The following is a 20,568-nucleotide window of genomic DNA, read 5'->3' on the forward strand; positions in this document are numbered from 1 at the left end:
TTCATCCCCTGGCTGCCACGCAATTGGAAATGAACTTCCGCTATTCCAAATGTAAATAAACTAATGACTTTTAACCACAAGACAAATCCTACTAATTTGAAAGATAACTTGAAACCATACCACCTCAAAGCAGCTTCCTGCCTTTAATCCCCCTGCATACAAACACAAGCAGACCACTCTGTTTGAGTGTGCAGAGGGGCAGGGCTCGGATTTCAAACAGCAGTGGAGGCAGGTCAAAGGGGGCAGCCTTTATGATGATCCGGAAGCGAACCCCTGACAGGGGCTCAAGGGCTCCTGCCATCAGAGCCACGACCCCCAGGCCACAAACAGCAAGCCACAGGCTGACATCAAACAACACGTTGCCCCAGAGAAAGCACGGCAGCGCTGCCATGCCCTGATCCACCAGTCCACAGAAACAAGGGCCCACAGAGAAAGCCAACATACCCACAACCTTCCCTTAGCCTGCTATAAATGACTTGAATTGACTGCAACCGATGTGCACCATAAAGCACAAACAAATTCCACCGTCTTAACCAATCTTCTTAATGTTGTTGTTTTCCCAAAACAAGCTGTGCCTTGATGTAGATGCTGATTTAGGCAAGACAAAATTAAATCCCCCTGCTAGAGAGCTCCTTCAATAAAAAGGATAATTTCCTCAAATTGCCAAAATGACATATCCATTTCACTTTATCTGTGGGAGAAAAAAAGGCAGTTTGGATGTACTTAAGAAGTAAATGTCCACTGATGACAAGCCCAGCCTGAGAAGAGTAGTGTTACCGTATAAACTACATTAATACCTCTCATCTACTGACCCGAATAACAATTCCACTCAGCACATTGTTGCTGCTTTGTTAAATATATACACATAAAAATGATGAATCCAAAAAAAAGAGGAAAATGTTGGTTCAAATCTGCGTAACTGCTGGATTACTGGATAATGGCAGACGGCCACAGATCAAAGAGGTTATGTAAGAACAGCATAAAACCGGCAGCCAGTTATTTGATGAAATATTGTGAGAATTAAAAACAAAAGTTCCGACTGTGAGACAGAGAAGATGCAAGCCAAAGGATCAAACATGAGCTCCGGCTGCTTGTTGTTCTACTTCTTGAGTAATCAATGCCTGCTCACCAGAATCTGCCTCTGGCTATCAGCGACACTGCAGATGTGAACCGGCTCATTATCACTGCAAACTCTTACCTCATAAAACGCTTTACAGCTGCAAATCAGGAGCTGCTCTAAGTTATGATACTTAATGTTGTCTGAATGCATTTTCTTTCACTGATAACTATTCATATTCTAACAAGCCTGGCAGACATTTTCCAGAATAATCAGAGTCTGCATCTGCAGGAGACATCTGACCTACTAAAGACTTTCATTACCATGCTTGACAACAAGCGTAAAGCTAGTAGAGATGATACAGTAGGTCTGAATATGCTGCGTGTGAAAATATGTAACATGAGGTCCCTTAATGGTTCATTTCAGTGAGTTGAATTTGTATAAATGCAGAAAAAGGTTAATAGGTTTTGAATTAGGGCTGCAACTAGAACTACATTCATTACAGATTAATCATCAGATTGTTTTCTAGATTCATCAATTAATTATTTGGTCTACTCTATATAATGTCAGAGGCTATAGTGATGTGTTCAAATGTCTTGATCTCTTGAACCCAAAGATATTCAGATTACTATATATAAAATACAGAAAAGCAGAAACATATTTATTTAAGAAGTTGAAAACACCCTTTTCTGACATTGTTGCCATATCAACAACAATAACTGAAATGATTAAGAGATACAAAAAACGATGATGATTGGATGTCGATCGATGTATTGTTGTAGCTCTTTTGTCAATGCGTATTGCAACACATAGGATGATCCTTACACAACCACAAAAATGTCTAAAGCCAAAATAATTAATTGAATGATTGGAAATAAACCAACTCCCAAATGTAATACCCGCAAGCTATTTGCAATGCAAACGGATCAAAATACAGTACATTATGCAAATAGCTACCTGTGAGAATATTTACAATGCACGACAATAAGCCCCTGCGCATTACCCTCGGAATTCAATTCTGCCTTTCTAACAAAACAATACACCTCAGTAGGGTTTTCGGAGTCTCCAGTGGACCTGTCTAGCAACAGCTATTCTCAGAAGCATCAGGTTGTTGTTATTACCCCGCTGGGTTCTGTAAATGGGAGGCTTCGTCATCTCTTGTTCAGCATCCCCCTATGACTCTGCATCATCTTCTATCATTGGCTGAAACCCCTTAGTCATCCTCACAGGGGGAGGAATGAACATTCCTCAAAAATGAGAGCTTGTGCTCAACCACATGCAATTTTGTAATTCCTCAAGAAGCACTGGTGCCTTCTCTTTCATACCCTCCCGACCCCCGCTAACCTTCCCCCTTCCTTTGGATTTAAGGCTGTGTACGGGGACGTGAATAGGTGGTATTTCAGCATGCTAACAGGCACTGAAGAACAGAGCTTGTTGGCTGGGGGCCACGTCCCCATGGTTACCCTGAAGCAGCGACTGCTTCTTTCCTGAGCTGGGCTATCTTGGAATAAACTATCTCTGCTCTGCATGCATGGGGGTTTTAAAGGAGACAAGATATAGGTCCCTAGTGCACCTTCCATCACCCAAACATTGCAGTTTTATGCTTGGGAATCTGGCTGATGACTTTGAATGGAAAACACAACAGAGTGCATAGAATAGTAATAAATGACCAATCCCAAACAACCAGTTATTCTGATGTGGCCCCTGAGCAACAATCTTTAAAGACAGGTCCTAACGTGTGCTCTTCCTGTGTTTGGGTGCATAATCATGCTATAATGCCGTGGGAACATATCAGTAAAGATCCTCACACCAACTCTGATAGTAACAGGTTGTTAAACACGTCATCATAATAAAATGCACTAGACCAAGAAGTAGTAGTAACGGGTGTCACAGAAGATTAAGATTGAAACATGATTGCACAAACAACCTGAACATAACAGATCACTTGATAGGTTATATCTGTGGAAGATAAGGATCGGTTCAATGGTGAATCTGCTAAGCACTTCCATTGGTTTTTCACATGAAAAACTGTCAAACAAAAGGATTAATAGCCACTTCTGAATGCAATTACCAGTCTTTTTATTTTGCTAATGAAGTTCACACTGCTGGTATACATGGTACGTTATACCCATAGACTGTATGGTTATACCAGGCCTGTAAGATTTGTATACAAAACTAAGTTATGTGAAGATTAAATGTTCTGGTTAGACATGTGATAGTTTGCCTTGCAGAAAACAGAAATGGGTCTTATTTTGAAACGTTTAGAATGTAACAGACCACATTACTAGCTGTAATACTATGGGCTGTATGAAATAGGCTGTGGCTCTTATGCAGGTAGTGGTGAACTAACGTTAGCCTGCTCCCAAAATCAGGATCCGAGCATTTCCCAGCCAAACACCCACTTACCTTTGACTTGACTCTCGTAATCCGCGATGATTTCTTTATCCTTTTTGAACCTCTGCGAAGACATTTTCTGTCTTCTTTTCTCCGAAGCTTGTTGTAAACTTATTGTAAGAAAAAAAACTGTTTGTCAACAAGCGGAATCCTACAGCAGCCGACGCATCCCACACAGGTCGAGAAAAATGAACGCGGGTGGGAGAAAAGAGGCGCGATACAAAATTACACTGGAAAATATTTAAGTTTGCGACAAGCTCGACCTAAAGCAGCAAGAAGAAGACGATTAGTTCTTCATTGTTCCTTTCCCCCCTGGATATACAGCGGTGTAAATGCGCAATGCTGCTCCAACCAATGATTCCCCTCAAGTAACAGAGCAGTCGGCGGATCAACAGGACTGCTGCTACCACACAAGAAGAAAAAACAATCACGCAAGTTTCTCCGTGGCGGCTTTTCACTGCTCTAGGTAAAGTAGTGCCAACAATCCGTCCGGAGGGCTTTAAAGTCGGTCTGAACCGTGAGCGTGTGTGCTTTTTGGTAGTGGTTTTCCAGTTTTGGGACCCACACACACACTTCCCCCCTTGCTCGCTCTCCCTCGACGGTTTCTCCCCCCAGCTCCCAGCAGGCTCAGAGGCAGACAAGGCAGGCCGACTGCAGCACTCCGCAGCTGGAGCCAGGCAGCGACAGGAGGGAGGGACATGCTCACAGACAGCTAGTGGACACCCGCGGACTCACAGCCCTGCTCGCGGAGTTGAAGGCGGTTTTTTATTTGACCAGATTAGTCAGCAGAAAATTACATTCAGTGTAACGAATGGCTTGTAATGTGTAGGTTAATTGCTTTTCCTACTTATCGTTTTTAATAAAATAACACACGTTTAATTTCTTAACAATTAGCCATGCATTTTCACTAAATTCACATTCATAGAAATGTTTAATTTGAACAAAATGTAAATGCTACTTTGCACCCATGCACTTTCTGCTAACATTTAGGACAGAAGCACTTTATCCTATTTAACTCTAAAAAATATACATCCTCCTTACTAAGGATTTGTATTTGATTTGTATTGTTCCATTTTTCTGTTGTTTCTGTGCTCAGCTGTCAAATGTAATCTAGTGGGAATTTAAAGAGGAACAGAACTGAACTCATAACGTAAAGGAATTCAAATTACCTTTACACCATTAATTTACTCTTACAACTAACAATTTATGTTCTTAGATTGTTTATGGCTACACCACCATTAACCAAAACAAATACCTTGTATGTAAACGTACCTGGCAATAAACAAATCCAAAATAAGATCCCATACAGACTTTTATTTATTTTTTCAGCTATTTGTAGGCTCACAGCTGCAGTGCATATTTCCAACTACACCCATGCACTCATAGAGGAGTTATCTAAAGTAATGTATGGTGGTAATGTGTTTTACATGTATGTTTTTGTTAAGAAGTTATTCATTGAATATTAAAAAAACCAAACAAAAATCAATGCTTTCTAATATATACTAGTGTGGGCCTGTTTTCCAAGCTACTTCCATTCCCTCATATATAATTAGACTAAAGTAGATAATGAAGGTAATAAAGCATATATTTATAGTGTTGAGAATGTATTTGTTGAATGTTGCAAAATACAACAAGTAGTCAAATAGATAGTAAGTACATTGTCTAAGTGTAATTGTGAAGATAGCAGCATGCTTGTGCGCCATTGTATTTCTTGATCTCTGTTGATGTAGTTTACTCAAGTGTTCCTCTTTTTTTTTTCTATTTCAAAATACTTTTGCTCTACATTACAATTGAAATCATTGTAGCCTCTGAAAATAAAATGGCCCACAGTGCCACCTGTAGGGGAAATAAAAGCACAGGACAAGCACATCCACTTCTTTTTCTTCGGGATAACACTCAATTTATATTTTCTTGCACTGTCTAAAAAATTCCATGCGTTGCACCAATTAAATAAATAGAACACTAAATAAATAATGTTGTTATGTTTTGACCAGAAAGAAGTCACATGCCACAGCAAACAACATCCATATTTTAGTCGCTCACAATTAGGGCTGGACGATATGGCAAAAACCTTCCATCACAATATGGGTCATTTCATATCTGATAACAAATATACATGATAACACATATCTGGTAATTCAATAAATAAATAAATGAATAGTTATATAAAATAAACTATTTTAACTAACTAAGACAGTTAGTGCAAAAAATAAATAAAAATGGTCACAAGTGAAATAAAATAAATAACAAAAAAATATATTTCCACCTATAGACCCATGTAAACATCCATGGCACAAATTCAGAGTACTGAAATAAAGAAAATAGCTTGATTTATCTGGAGTCCAGCTTGTTAATCGCATTAAACTGAGTGGTAAAGTGTAATATAAAAACAAATCCTCAATCTTCAAAGGATATCAGCCAAAATATTTCATATCAGATTTTCGGATCATTTTGAGTTAGTATGTGCTTGTTATCAATATAGACTATGACATTCCGTATCACAATATCTGATACAAGACGATATAAAGGATTTCATCACAACATGATTCTATTGAAAGACGATGAATGATTATATTGAATAATCGCCCAGCCCTACTCACATTACAAAAATAATAACTCTAAAAACAAGGCATAATCATTTCATTCTACTCCAAAGAAGTGTTTCTTAAAAATCACAATATTAAATGCATACAAACAGATATAAAACATGGTTGAAATGGTATGCGGAAAAAATGCAAAGGCAGTTTAAGATTTAGTGTTTCTAAATGCCTGGACATTCCTCCATTGTAAACATTAAGATGATAAATAAACCCAAACAAAGTCATGGAGCCCTTTACCAACTGGCAGCTTTACAATATACATAAATGTTTTTATAATAACCCTGACAGGAATATACCACGGAACATCATCAGGTTCACAAAGCCAGTAGTATGTCACATATCTCCACAGACCACAAAATAAGTTAAACCAATATCAAACATCTACCCCTGTATATCTTTTGAAATGTTGTTAGTTGAGCACCACAGTCAGACGTTTTTGAAGAAATTCTCCTCTAGGACCTCAGTGAACCTCTCCTTCATCTGCTGACGGAAGCCGGCGTACCACTCCAGCAGCCTCCTCCTGCGGTCCACCCTCTGCTCCTGGCTCATCCCCCGCTCCCTCTCTAAGATGGCAGCTAGTTCTTTCCAGTCACTGATGAAGATGAAGGGGGCTCCTGCAGCTTTGAGCAGTCGCAGAGGAGAGCTGGACCCGGCAGCACAGCTCCCAGGTGTCAGAACATCCTCCACCACGGGCACGGAGCCATAGGAGCAGGCCTCGTAGATGCGGTAGCACTCTGAGTTGATTCCGACTGGGCAGAGTGTGAGCTCGCTCTGGACCAGAGCGGTCTGATACTGTCTCAGACTGTCTGCTGTCTCCTGAGGTAGCCACCTGAGGAAAGGAATATATTTAATAATCAGTAATCGGCAATAATGTTCCAATGAGATGATTCATATAGTATACATATTACCTCAACTATTTGTTGAAAAATGTATGAAATGCCCTAAGGCAGGGGTTCTCAAACTTTTTGTTTCTGCGGACCACTATTTATCATCAAGGATTTCCGCGGACCACCTCATATGCAAACCGTAAAAATAAGTACATATAAACGTAGTGTTAAAACGCAGATATTTTTTTATAGTTAATTATAGACAATCAAAAGTAAATTGAAGCCTATCTGATACTTTTGTTGCACGTGTGACCTGTGTCTGTCTGCGTTGTGTATGTTTCTCAAAGAGGACGGCGGACAACTTATTTTTTTCTTTTGGTCCTTGACCATATATTCAAATCTGTATACACTCATAGAACACAACAGCTGCATCAGTGAACATGAACTGCAGCTTCAGCTCTTTCAACATCCGATTGTATCCGTGTACAATAAGGAAATAATAAATAAAATAACAGATTTTGTGCAATTATAGGCTAATTAAACTCAAAACAACGCACACGCACAGCAAGTCCATTTTATTCAGCTTTTTTCCACGGACCACCTGCAGTACCTCCGTGGAAGTTTGCGAACCGCTGCCCTAAGGCATAAAAATGAAGCTACCAATAACATCATGATTCTGCAACAATATTACCAAAGCAAAAATAATCTCAAGTACCACAGGTGTGGGAAAAATCACAGTGCTGGTGTGGGTCGTGAGCTAGTTAAAGCATATAATACATTTCTAATGTAAGTGATGGTGGACAAAATCCTCCTACCTATTTGTATGAAAAGTAGTGCATCTAAAGATCAGTTTAACAATAAAAGGCCTAACTTGGTCAGCTTCTGTGATGTCTAATTTGAACTAATAGAATGTGATATCAATAGAGGCGAGGCCACCCTCCCTTTCCGGTGGAACTCCATGGGACCTTATATCGGAAAAATGATGTATTGAAGTCAATGGCGAGAGAAAAGTTATCTTTCGATCACGTTTGAATTGTGCAACTAATTACACATATATGATGTTTGTCAATTTAAAAGATAAATTTGCAAGTAAAAAAAAAAAAGTTTTGCCCTAAAACTGTGAAGTAATACTTTTTTTGGGTGAAACCGCTCAATGAACTACATCTCTGGTCTCGCACAACAACACACGTTACCAAGATGGCTGTCACTACTGTCTTGCCAAAAAAGGGATTGACTACCCTCACTATCACCACAATGAAACACGTCCGGAAGAATGTCATGCAAAGCTGCCTGCCTTCCTTCGATTCTCCCTGAACTGCCTGATCTTTTTAATGTTCAATGTTAACCATTTGTGCAGATAGCATGAAGTAGAAAAGATCGCCGATGCTAATGTAGCGGTTGCATTTCTCCCCCGGGCTTAAACGGTGTATTATAGAATGATCACACCGGTGTGACAGTACTCTTCAAAGGGTTCACGAAATATGACTACTACTCTTACTGTACATGTGTGGGTTACTTAAAGAGCCTGTGACAGCCTCCCAACAACTGTTGTGCAATGAAATATTGGGCTACTAGTAATCTCGAACCGTCAGTTTAAAAAAGAAGGTGCGATACCGTTCCGATAAATATCAATAATTTCGAACATCGCGGGGAAACTCCTTCGACTCATTTTGAAGTTTTGGGGGAAGCCGGACGTGACGTCAATGCGGGAACGCTTCACTGTGCGACGAGAGCCAAACACGGACAAAGTGTGTTGTCATGCGTATAAATGGTGAATTACTGAGTTTAGGCACGTTAATAACGTTTTAATGAAGTTGACTACAGTATATTCATATTTGTCAGTGCTTTCATGTCAATTCGGCGACATAAATGATCGTGAGGATGATGATTTAAAAATCGTTTGTTTGTGCCGGTCTGCATTTCCTGATGAGAAAACAAACCGATGCTTTCTGTAGTTGTAGTACACCAATATGGATTAAACGTGTTTTTTTTTTTACCACAATGTTGGGGAAATTAATGGATAAAATGCACGGATTATTATTATTATTATTATTCCCACTCCGATCGGGACACTGGGTCCACCGTTTCCCCGCAGCGAGGCTCCCCCCATTGACAGTTTACGTGGGCTGGGCTGGGTGCAGTGGCGGACTGGTACCGAAGTGGGCCGGTCGGATAAGTCACTAGCACATCCCCCACTCCCCCCGTTGACAATTTACTAGCGGTACCGAAGTGGTCCGGTCGAGAGTCCCGGGATAATTTTTAGTCCCAGTCCACCACTGGCACTGGACACATTCAAAATTAAACTGTCATCGCTGTCTGAGCTTGCTGCTGTGTGCGCCGTCGTGCGTTTACATGCAGATGTTGGGATCCTGAACGGTGCAGCTGGAACGGTGTGCCCGCAATGACGTCACACATAATTTGGCGGGACTTGAAGAATTCCCGAGAAGATCCAGAAAATGGTCAACATTGAAGGGCAGATTAATGGTTATCAAAGTACAAATATCCAAAATCAGTTCAGTAACGGTTTCAAGGGGACAATATTTACTCAAATTGATGGGTTTGGATGATGGGGGAAACTCGTGTCACAGGCTCTTTAATGTTACTTCATGTTAAAGGTGAGGCAGGTAATTTTGGAGAAACCAGCTCGAGTGCGCTAGAATTTGAAAATACACAACCGGAAAAAATCTGCCACTTCCTTACAGAGCCCGTCCTCCAACACACACGAACGCGCACATGACCAATGAGGGCACGAGATAAGTTTGTGCACAGATGGAAGGCTGACAGGCAGCAGGTAGGTCATCCAGTTACTTTAGCCGGGTCGGCTAAAATGATTGGTCGTACTTTTTACAGTACTATGGCTTCCACAGATGAAATGTTGTTATGGATTTGTTGTCAAAGCACTTAAGATATTCATTGCTATCGGGATGTTAAGAGCATTCCATGGAATATAACAAAAAGTGTATCTCGAGCCGGTTTCTCAAACTGACCTACCCCACCTTTAAGGCTAATACAAATGACAAGGCTAAGGCTGTAATGCTAACTAATGTGATTGCTACTAGCTAGGTAGCTAACTTGATCCAGCCAGCCACTCCTGGGGCCTCATTTATAAAAGGAATATACGCTCAAAAAATGGCGTACGCCAGTTTCTACGCAATGTTTGCAATTTATAAAATACTAACTTAACGGGAAAATGTGTGGTCCTCCACGCAAACTCTAACGGCCCCTACACACGGCGGCGTGCATTGCCGCTTCAACGCTTCTGCCCATTCACTTTGAATGGGGTGACGTCATGATTCGCCGAACTGCATTGTGGGAGCAAAGCGTAGCTTCTCTCACGGTGCTCGCTGCAAAAGTAGAGCAATGTTCTACTTTTGTTCTACAGCCAATCGAGTCAAACCGTGTGCTTGTGTGTCTGGGGCGGGAGATGCATGTGATTGGTTGTTGGTCGAGTTTCAGCCCCCTCCGCCGGCAAGCGACAACGCACGCCGCCGTGTGTAGGGGCCGTAACGGTTAACCCATGCGTACGCACTAAGCATAACAATGGGAGAGACGAGAATCTGCGACGCCATTGGCAGAAGGAAGAATGGAGAGAAATATGTGGAAAAAATACCATAAATAAAATGTTACCTCTCATTTATCATATATGAAGAATTCATTTTCAAACATTGATTAAAGCCAATCTTAAAATGATTAAACAAACGCCTGTTTGCGACTCCTCTGTGCACACAAAAACATAACTTGGAGAAATAAATAAAATACGGATATGTTATTTAATACCACCTCGAATATGTTGTGTTAATGTTATGAAATGTTTTCTCATAAACAGAAGGACAGAATTAATGGTGTAAAGGTATTTATTTTGTCATTAACCTTTTTCGGACCACTTATTTATTTATTTTGGTGACGATCCGACCTCCATGCTGCTACTCTGGTTCAAACTGCATCCACAAAACAATATGATTTATCTCGACCTCCCCAAAATAACCAAAATCTGACACGGTGTGAGATGTCTTTTTTAGCTGTTCTGTCGTCATTTCCTGCGATCTTCTTCATGCAGTCAGTCAGAATGAATGAGCGTTTATTTGACTATTTATAGGCAAATATGGGCGTTACGTGAAGCCCGCAAAAGCTGCACCGCATTTCGAGTCGGTTGTGATTTATAAAGGGAAACCGGCGTAGGAAGTGCCGTACGGACTTTCCTCGCCGGTACGCAATGTTTTGTGAATCGGAAAATGTCTGAACATTTCTGTACCTATTTTTTTTATTTCTACTAGGTAAGCAACCTTCCCACGTGAATCCTTATAAATGAGGCCCCTGGTCCTTTCATCAGACGGGAAGCGAAAGAACGAGCAAGTCGACCCATTGCTGGTATGATTACAACCTGGTACTAAGCACACAGGCATCTTGTTAAAGTTAGCTTATCTTAGCTATCTCTTATATTTAGTGGAGGAAAACAATTATAACATTGCTTACGCAACTCTGGGATTTGTAGTCTTTCTAGTTGCGTATTTTTCATTGTCTTATATGTCAACAGTTTTACGACAAACTGTGACTTTTTTGACATGGATATTCTTTTTTAAGATTGACAAACATCATATGTGTAATTTCGTGGCACAATTCAAACGGGATCGAAAGATGACTTTTCTCTCCCCATTTACTTCAATACATAATTTTTCCGAAATAAGGTCCCATGGGTCGGAAGTAGATGGGCGGGACTTCGCCTCTCTATATCTGAAATGTATTATAGTTGAATTTCACCACATAATATCTTGACACTAATTTGAGAGCACTTCATTTTATGTCAATGTGAGAAACCCAATGACTGCTGACTTGAATCTGAATTATGTATGTATGTAATATTAAAGATTGGTCCGGAGCAATGACTTACTTCTCCCTGGCATTGGTGATGCATTCCTCTTCCAGACCAGATTTTTTCAGCACCTGCATGAGAGTTTCCCTGGAGGAATTTTTGTAAACAGTTCCCAAGAAATTACAGAGGTATGGCCTGTTAGAGGTAATCAGTTGGGCATTCGGCCTAATCATAGGAAACTGCCTGTACCTGTGAAGAGAAAAGAAAAAAAGAGTTAGATAACGTTTTTCAATAAAAAGACAACATACAATGTTATGTACTGATATGTAGCCTTGAACATGTAGGACTATTAAGAGATGACCTACGTGGCGACACCCAGAGGCCACTGGAACACATCCTTGTCATTAACCCAGGGGCTGTCGTACACTACAAACAGCAGGTCCACAAAGCCACCGTTCCTCTTTAAGTAAGGGCCAATGAAGTCGTTGTGGCAGTGCTCATTGCCCAGCAGGACCACGGCCACATGTGACACTGTGTGGGACTTTACCAGAGCTTGGACATGCTCCAGCCACCGCGTGGAATAAGACACCTTCTGCGGCTCACGGCCATTCAGAACCAGAACCAGGCTGTTCATATCCAGAGGGACATGACCCTGGACCACAGCAGGACCAGTATAGAAACTAAAGATGGAAAAGCAACAGGGGAAGGAGAGCATGTCAGAATGATGGTGCTGTTTTATTATGTAGTTATTATATGATGGGGTGTTTTTCACAGATGCCAACAAGTAGACTTTATCGTATGGCATTTTTTAAAAGTCAATATGTTTCCTGTTACCTGAAATCGATCTTTCCTGACTGCAACTCTCCCTCTCTCCATTGTGCGACCTTGTCAGTAGGGTTGAGGGGTCCCTCTAAAATATGTTCCCAGAGATAAATGCCTGAGGACAAAAGAATGGGACATTGGAATTTGAGTTCAAATGTTAACATGTACAGTGCCATTATGTTGTACCTCTATCAGGCTTCCACAGCAGGGTACATATCAAATGCATGTAGTTTGTATATACAACTACATCTTGTGTGAACATAGTATTATCAGGTGTATACAGTACACAGTACCTACTAAGGCCAATTGAGCCAAGCAGCAAAGTGGAGGGTACCATTATCAATCCAAAAGATAAATAGATCCCAGTTGTTTTTCTCCAAGATGTTGTTTCAAGTAAGCAGTGGCGGCGCCAGAGTATTTTTGTTGGGTAATCTATGGTAGGGCTAACCCATACAGTGGTGGGGCTCAAGTCAGTATTTGCAATGTAATTACTTATACGCTATATTTCCCCACTTGACAGTGAAACGCCACGCGTGAGGTTTAGATTATTTCCCTGTCTCAATCAAAATGGACCTGTATGAAATAAAACGGCACATGTCTTGTAGTAAATAAGACATGTGTAATAAATAAAAAGGGATCACTGAATGTGACGTATGATAGTACACGTTGAAGATCCAATGGGGATACTGAATGGCGGTTCCGATTGATCTCAATCAGTAATGCATGACGCAGACCCAACGTTTCGTTGCTCTGATTGGCTGTAGGTCTATTATTTTATTCTTTTATCCATGTATTTTTTCTTTTAATGTTTATTTGATTATCTTTTCTTTTTAATGACTGATTTTAAATGCCATTTTCTTAATGTCTTTCGTTTTTTGTAAAGCACTTTGAATTGCCTTGTGTTGAAAGGTGCTATTTAAATAAACTTGCCTTGCCTATTCAAATTGCATTCGGAGGCATTTTGATCTGACCGCGGCCGCGCTGATATTATAACGCCAGAGAATTTCCACACACCTTTAGTGTATAAAGTTCCCCCACTACTTAGACTATTCCTTGTACCCCTCTTCTAGCATGGTCTCAACCATATTGCATCAGTAACGTGCACTTGTTGTTACAGCAGGATCAGTTTGTGTGTTGTGGACACGACCCGTATATTTTTGCAAGCCGTGTTCTCAACATTTAGCATTTTGCTTATTATTTAATTTAATTTGCTTACTTTAACATCATTTTTCATGGTGGGGCTGAGGTGGGGCTAAGCAATTTCTTGGTATGGCTGTAGCCTACCCCAGCCATACCCTGGCGCCGCCACTGCAAGTAAGTATTATGAGCTGGAGACTTTTTCTAAACACTTTTGAGATATAGTTGCATATGGTGTTTGTTCCTATGATATGTGCCCGACAGTAGCCTTTTTCATTCTGGACCTCAGGAAACTACATGTGTTTAAAACTATTTTATTTTTTGGCTACTGCCTGAGATCGAATGCTGTGGTTTTATTAAATGTGCCAACTGCTAGGACTGTCTTAGGGAAGACAGCTTTTAGATGCGCAGCTCCTCTGTCTTGGAATAGTCTGCAAATTAAATGGAAACTTAACAATCTGGTGCCACTAAATGTTTTTAAAGCTCGGTTGGATGCTACTCAATCGGAAGCTATTGGTACCTGTTTATGTGGATAATTTTTGTAAATGATGCTGTATGATGTCCTTTTGTTGTTCTATTTATGTTTTTATGTTTCATGTGGAACTACTTGAGCAGGTCTCCCTTGGAAAAGAGATCAATGATCTCAATGGGATTTTATCTGTATAAATAAAGGTTTGAAATGAAATGAATTTAGTTTAAAGCACAACCACAAATGAAAATACAATACAATGTTATTTTCAATACAAACATTGTTGCCTTCATCATCAAAGGTGTTCCTGCCCTCTGCAATTCCCCTACAACAGTGATGTAATAATAACATTTAGATTTTCAGATATTTAATACATACATTCACTAAATATACCTAGGAGTTTAATACATTTCAATGATGTATGCAGAGGTTTTGTATTTCTTGCACTCCATCTTCAGCAAAGAATACAGTTCTGTGCCACTGTATCATTTTATATAATAAAAACATACCTTGATATAAAGCTAAATAAAAAAATCAAATCACCAATCACAGGAATGACAAACTTGTTTAGCTGTGATCTAATTCAAAATAAAGTAAAACTAAATTCATAGTGCATCTATCTAGTGATGTACTACACCAACACATATCTTCTCCTCAGGCTGTGATTGATGACATCTGATAATACCACGACCTACCTATAGCAGCTTTGCCCCAGATTTGTACCCTGTATCTTGTGGCTTTGTTCTTGTCAATGCGGGCCAGGTGTTGTTTGAAGGCCTCCCTCTTCTTGGTCAGAGCAGAGTTGTAGTCCACCTGTTCGTCCTCCCACGGATTCCAATCACGCGCTAGAAATGGAGCTCCACCACCATCTTTGACACCACCTGCAAATACAACAAACAGTTTCCATTTACCGTATGGGCACTCATTTTCTATTTCCAAAATAAAATAGAAACGAGTTTCATTGTGAAAAACGCAGGCCGCTTATTTGGAATCGGGGCTAGGTGACGGCTGCGCTAGCTAACGTGAATTTACCCGAGACTGTCTCTTTCTTCACCACCCGGTGAACACGGGAGATTACTTTGGTGCTGAAGAAGACATTGTATGCAGCATACAGTGAAAATACCACATACGCAAAAATGATTAGTAGAAAAAGTTTTCTTTTTGGTATTTTCATTTTTCTTTTCTTTTTTAATTTGTCTCAGGTTACCATTGTGTAGCTACTCTCCATATTTTGTGAGAGGACCCTTGTTTACATCACAAGGACCTCTGAGTACAGCTGACTTAAAAAATGCCTGTGCTAAAATAAGCCGTTATTTAAATTAATGAACGTTTTCTGCTGTTTTAAATTAACTTTTACAAAAGGTAAACACAGAATATATATCAATTGTAATTTAAGTATGAAATAAAACCCATAAAACAATGTCATAACCCTAGAAAAACGAAAGGCACGCTTCGGTCAGACCGTACGTACTGCGGAACCTTGTATAGGCGGAGCGGGTTTCTGGTAAAGCAGATCAGGGAAGTGCACGTAAATATTTGTACACGCAAGGTCGTGTCCCCCGCGCCGGTTTGGAGGTAACTTTTTTGGGCAAAGATGATGTCCATAGCTGCCCGTTCCGGGGCTATTACCCCGTACATGCAGGCGACACAACAAACAGTTAAAAGCCTGTTGTCCCCGGGAGTAAAGACCTTGGTGCCTGCTGCTGGTAAGGCCAAGAGAAGGACGTGTGTGTCTGCTAACAGTGAAAGTGATATTGAGCTGCTTGCTGTAACGCTACCTTAACATACACAATGTTTTTAAATAATTTGTTAATATATTCATGATAGACAACGTGGGAATTGTTTGTATCATTTTGTACCTTTTTGGTGTGCAACTAACTACATACAACTTGCAGTGGTTAGCTTGAAATAGCCGGTGTCATAACTGACATATCGAACCTTACCGGGGGTCAACAATAGATAAGAAGTCTGAGGTATATAAATATACACTTGTGATATGTAAACACCTCAAAACACATTGCTGTGGTCCAGTTTCTGCATTTACATGTCTGATGTTGTTTTGATTTGTGTTATGCAACTATCAAAGTTGGGCTATGTAACCATGGTTTAAAAAGTTTTGCCTAACATGCCTGCTAAGGTATAATAATAATAATACACGTATTACTGTTGATTGTACAAAAGAAGAAGCCCAGGTTTGTTTACCTTAAGATAACTCAAATTATTGCTATTATTCATATTGTCTTTCTTTTTTAATGCTTAATGTCTTTTTTTTTTTTTTTTGTAAAGCACTTTGAATTGCCTTGCGTTGAAAAGTGCTCTATAAATAAACTTGCCTTGCCTTGCCTTGCCTAAAACAAGGTTATGTGATCAACATAAAAAACAGGCAAATATTTTTAGCAGCTATATTGTGAGGTTGTTATCTAATATACATGGGGAAAACATACAAATTCGTATGCAAAGTTTTATATTGTTATAAATAGTGTGTCTCGTTTCTATAATCAATAATGACTAATGTTTATGGATACAATAATTACATCTGTATCAATTTAATCAAAAGTAGGAATTTATCACCATGATAAAAGTTAAGATGGATAATAAAATGTCCCTGTCACATGAATGCACCAGAAATGACTGTTTTTTTTATTTCTTTTATTATTTTGTTAGATACTGAATCAATTTGCCAATATGCTGCTTATATCTTTAAACACTGCATTTTATGTCTCATTTTCAGCTCCAGGAGGGGTCCGCCTCGCCCACACAGATATCAAGATTCCTGACTTCACGGACTACCGCCGCCCAGAGGTTACCGACCCCAACAAGTCCTCCCAGGGGAGCAGTGAGGGAAGAAGGACCTTCTCTTACCTTGTCACCGGAGCGTCCACCGTCATTGGCGTGTATGCCGCCAAGACGGTGGTCAGCCAGTTCGTCTCCTCGATGAGTGCATCAGCAGATGTCCTGGCCTTGTCCCAGATTGAGGTTAAGCTCGGTGACATCCCCGAAGGCAAGAACGTGACCTTCAAGTGGAGAGGAAAGCCCCTGTTTGTCCGTCACCGCACAGAGAAGGAAATCGCTGCAGAGGAGGCTGTGAACATCGCAGAGCTGCGTGACCCCCAGCACGACAAGGAGAGAGTGCAGAACCCCAAATGGGTAATCGTCCTCGGGGTGTGCACGCATCTGGGCTGTGTGCCCATCGCCAACGCAGGAGACTATGGAGGCTACTACTGTCCTTGCCATGGCTCCCACTATGATGCTTCAGGAAGAATAAGAAAGGGACCCGCTCCTCTTAACCTGGAAGTTCCCTACTATGAATTCCCTGATGAGGACACAGTGGTGGTGGGATAAATACTGGAGCTCTGTCCGAGCTCCTCTCTGTAATATGTATTTTTTGATGCTTTTAAGAGGTAGGGGTGAAATAATGTGTATTTACTAATAAAGACATATTTCCAAACTCTATGATTGAGTTCTTGCGTATGTTATGTAAAAAGTACGTTTTTTCTGCATCATTTAGCTTGATCACTTTTTTACATCAGGATCAATTCACTTCAATTCAAACTGCATTTAATATTTAGCCAATACAATTATTCAACACAAAAAGTGACAAAGTTACAGAAATCTCTGTGGAAAAAGTCAAGCTCTAAAACAAATATCAGACAAAATAAAATGAATAATAACTTTTTTTGAATTGGCTTTCTTTTCCTTCATTTTCTCATGTGGTGGTTGGGGCCAGTTTCATAGCTACATAAAGCTGAGTTGTCAGTATTTATACACACATGAACTAAAAGAGACCCGGGTACCCCAAAGAGCAAAATAAGGGAGATAAGATGAAAGGATTATCAAGGAAAGCCTCGGGCAATTTCAACAAGTACCAATAAGGTGTAAACAGAAGAGGAGTTTGTACTGAGATCCAACGGTTGTTTCTTTGCAGGAGTGTTTTGACCAGGGTTATGTTATCTAACTTTAAAGAATGTGTAGATTACTTGTTCTCAGGACCCTGTTTTTCCTTTAAGAGACTTTCTGTCAAACATGATCACATTTTCATACCACTAAAAGCAGCAGCAAATAATGTAAACTGTCACACAGGAAAAAAAGCCCTATTGTTTGACACAAGTCACAGATGGTTTTAATCGTGGTCAATAAAGTGTGATGTATAAAACTTTATAAATCAGTGAAAAAACACAAACCTTTAGTTTTAATTGATGAAATAATTTAAATACGATATAAGGTGCACAGATAATGGTGAACTCCCAGTCATAAAGCCAATAAATGGCCAGCAAATCAAAAATATTTCACATTGTACAGTTGGCACTCATTCATTGCATAATCACCAGTGTGTATATATTGAAATCAGTGACCTAACCATGACCTTCAGTGCCATGTAATGCTTATTAATAAATAGTACCTTAAAGGTGGGGTAGGTAAGTTTGAGAAACCGGCTCGAGATACACTTTTTGTTATATTCCATGGAATGCTCTTAACATCCCGATAGCAAGTGCTTTGACAAAAAATCCATTAAAAACATTACATCTGTGGAAGCCGTAGTACTGTAAAAAGCACGACCAATCATCTGAGCCGGCCCGGCTAAAATAACTGGATGGCCTACCTGCCTGTCAGCCTTCCATCTGTGCACAAACTTATCTCGTGCCCTCATTGGTCATGTGCAAGTTTGTGTGTGTTGGAGGAGGGGCTCAGTAAGGAAGTGGCAGATTTTTTCCGGCTGTGTATTTTCAAATTATAGCGCACTCGAGCTGGTTTCTCCAAAATTACCTACCCCACCTTTAAACTGATGTGTGTCACAGCTTTTCCACAATCATTTGCTAAACCCAGAGTGTATCCAGGAGTGTGATGGTGGCTGGACACTTTTAAAATATCATATTTTACATTAAGTAAAGAGTCTCTCAAAACAAAAGTTCACATTCTTTTCAAAGGCTCCATCCTTCTACGCCCCTGACTCCACAGACTCTAATCCACGTAGTGCACCTCCGCCTGGAGCTCCTTGGTGATGTACCCGAGGAGGGCGGCTGTAGCCTGCTGCTTCAGGGCAGCGTTCCCCATCACTAGAGTAGTTAACTGAAGCACATCTGTCCACTGAATGTCCCCCAGGACCGCCATGAGACCCTCATAAAGCTTCTGCTGCTGCTGGGGGCTGAGCTCCATGATAATCTGAGGCAGAGGTTTGAATTGTCCACTGGTCAGCCAGCAGCCCAGGAGGCCCCCAACAGCACCGCCTGCATGAGGAAAAGTGATTAAAACGTGTGAAGTACCGTCTGTACATATATTTAAAGTTCCAAGAAGAGCAGTTTCATTTGTTTCCACTCACCGACTGCAATACCAAGGGGACCCCCAACCAGGCCTCCAGCAAAGGCGAGCCCCCCTGCTGCTGCGGCTCCCTTTCCCGAGCCTTTCACTGTGGTCTGGATTTGCTGATGGGCAGATAACTCACAACACAGCTTCATGACATCATTAATTCGATGACACATACTGTGGATCAGAAGAATTTAGTGAGATAAGACATATTTTATAATTGTAAAAGACTTAACAATCAGCGAAGAAGAAGAAATCTGGATAAAACTGACCATTTAAAGTATTTGTAGTTGGCTATTTAACTTAACTTAAAAAAAACATACATTAATCAATTTAAAAATAGCATAACATGGTCTTAAATGTATTTAATAGTGTTGCCCTAAAGTTAGTTTCAAAGGCAACCCTGTGTACACCAGTGAAGTGGTGGATAGGTCTGATTGCATCAGAAAGGATCATAAGGCAAAGGTACAGGTTTCACAATGTCACATCTATAGCATTAGACCTCACGTAGTAACCACAGTCATTTTATCTAATATCTACATACCTTGCAGTGTTAGAAAATCCTCATCAATATGTGTTGTCAGTCTTATTTCTATAATGTTGTTATGATATACTGGTCAGCCGGTTACTCTTGATTTCTGGGCTTGTATGACTGACCGCAATGCCTGATGGGAACACAATAATGGTGCGTTCAGGGACACTCACTACAATCCTGAATTGCTTCCTTTCCGGTTGATAAACAACCAATAGCTGAACAACTATGAATAATGAGATATTAAGTCATAATAATGACTTACAGGATATTTCACTCCCAGCTGCACAAATGGACTTCCATGACATTGATGAGAGAATACATTAACTAGTATTGTAGCAGCAATAAATTAAATCTTTTTGAATGTTGAAGGTGTGTTGTTCCCCCTAATAAACATACTTACCTGGCTTCTATACTGCAGGGCCCTTTCTCATTTCATCAAATCCCCCTCCTCGACTCCTCGACTCCTCGGCTCGCATCTCCTGTGGGCGGGACTAAGGATTGAGGATAGGAGTCGAGGATAGGAGTCGAGGAGGGGAGTTAGAGAAATGAGAAAGGGCCTAGGTGTTTGTTTTCTAGGGTAGGCTACATTAAGAATGAGTAAAAGAGGAATTACTTA

At 40.4% G+C, this 20,568-nt stretch overlaps 4 protein-coding genes across 7 annotated transcripts in view; 1 reads left to right on the forward strand and 3 right to left on the reverse strand.

Moving 5' to 3' along the window:
- The window catches only part of srgap1a (SLIT-ROBO Rho GTPase activating protein 1a), a 103,160-nt gene extending 99,020 nt beyond the window's left edge, over positions 1-4,140 (reverse strand). For all 4 annotated transcript variants that reach the window (XM_034084613.2, XM_034084612.2, XM_034084616.2 and 1 more), the window contains exon 1: positions 3,464-4,140. In XM_034084613.2, the coding sequence (XP_033940504.1) occupies positions 3,464-3,527 (64 nt within the window). In that variant the 5' untranslated portion in view covers positions 3,528-4,140. The remainder of the gene's footprint in view (positions 1-3,463) is intronic.
- A 617-nt stretch (positions 4,141-4,757) lies between these two features.
- On the reverse strand, positions 4,758-15,398 carry rxylt1 (ribitol xylosyltransferase 1). Its single transcript, XM_034085216.2, has 6 exons — positions 15,149-15,398; positions 14,812-14,997; positions 12,523-12,625; positions 12,054-12,368; positions 11,767-11,937; positions 4,758-6,880 (listed from the first exon to the last, which is right to left on the reverse strand). The coding sequence occupies exons 1-6, from the start codon at positions 15,288-15,290 to the stop codon at positions 6,478-6,480; spliced, it is 1,320 nt and encodes a 439-aa protein (XP_033941107.1). The 5' UTR covers positions 15,291-15,398; the 3' UTR covers positions 4,758-6,477.
- Positions 15,399-15,593: 195 nt separating this feature from the next.
- LOC117448098 (cytochrome b-c1 complex subunit Rieske, mitochondrial-like) lies at positions 15,594-17,569 on the forward strand. Its single transcript, XM_034085218.2, has 2 exons — positions 15,594-15,822; positions 16,848-17,569. Exons 1-2 carry the CDS (start codon positions 15,711-15,713, stop codon positions 17,456-17,458), a joined length of 723 nt encoding a protein of 240 aa, XP_033941109.1. The 5' UTR covers positions 15,594-15,710; the 3' UTR covers positions 17,459-17,569.
- Positions 17,570-17,654: 85 nt separating this feature from the next.
- Positions 17,655-20,082, reverse strand: LOC117447837 (protein C19orf12 homolog). The gene is made up of 3 exons (XM_034084758.2): positions 19,962-20,082; positions 19,434-19,594; positions 17,655-19,341 (listed from the first exon to the last, which is right to left on the reverse strand). Exons 2-3 carry the CDS (start codon positions 19,591-19,593, stop codon positions 19,076-19,078), a joined length of 426 nt encoding a protein of 141 aa, XP_033940649.1. The 5' UTR covers position 19,594; positions 19,962-20,082; the 3' UTR covers positions 17,655-19,075.
- Positions 20,083-20,568: the final 486 nt, after the last annotated feature.

The sequence above is a fragment of the Pseudochaenichthys georgianus genome, chromosome 6 (genome assembly GCF_902827115.2).
Source record: "Pseudochaenichthys georgianus chromosome 6, fPseGeo1.2, whole genome shotgun sequence".
NCBI classification, from domain to species: domain Eukaryota; kingdom Metazoa; phylum Chordata; class Actinopteri; order Perciformes; family Channichthyidae; genus Pseudochaenichthys; species Pseudochaenichthys georgianus.

Excerpts from the sequence above, each read along its gene's own strand:
- LOC117448098 (XM_034085218.2), top strand. The coding sequence starts at position 15,711 with ATGATGTCCATAGCTGCCCGTTCCGGGGCTATTACCCCGTACATGCAG. Across the intron at positions 15,823-16,847 it reads GACCTTGGTGCCTGCTGCTG|CTCCAGGAGGGGTCCGCCTC; the intron begins GTAAGGCCAAGA and ends TCTCATTTTCAG.
- LOC117447837 (XM_034084758.2), bottom strand. The coding sequence starts at position 19,593 with ATGTGTCATCGAATTAATGATGTCATGAAGCTGTGTTGTGAGTTATCT. Across the intron at positions 19,342-19,433 it reads TCCCCTTGGTATTGCAGTCG|GCGGTGCTGTTGGGGGCCTC; the intron begins GTGAGTGGAAAC and ends TTCCTCATGCAG.
- rxylt1 (XM_034085216.2), bottom strand. The coding sequence starts at position 15,290 with ATGAAAATACCAAAAAGAAAACTTTTTCTACTAATCATTTTTGCGTAT. Across the intron at positions 12,369-12,522 it reads TCAGGAAAGATCGATTTCAG|TTTCTATACTGGTCCTGCTG; the intron begins GTAACAGGAAAC and ends TTCCATCTTTAG. Across the intron at positions 6,881-11,766 it reads ATCACCAATGCCAGGGAGAA|GTGGCTACCTCAGGAGACAG; the intron begins GTAAGTCATTGC and ends TCCTTTCCTCAG.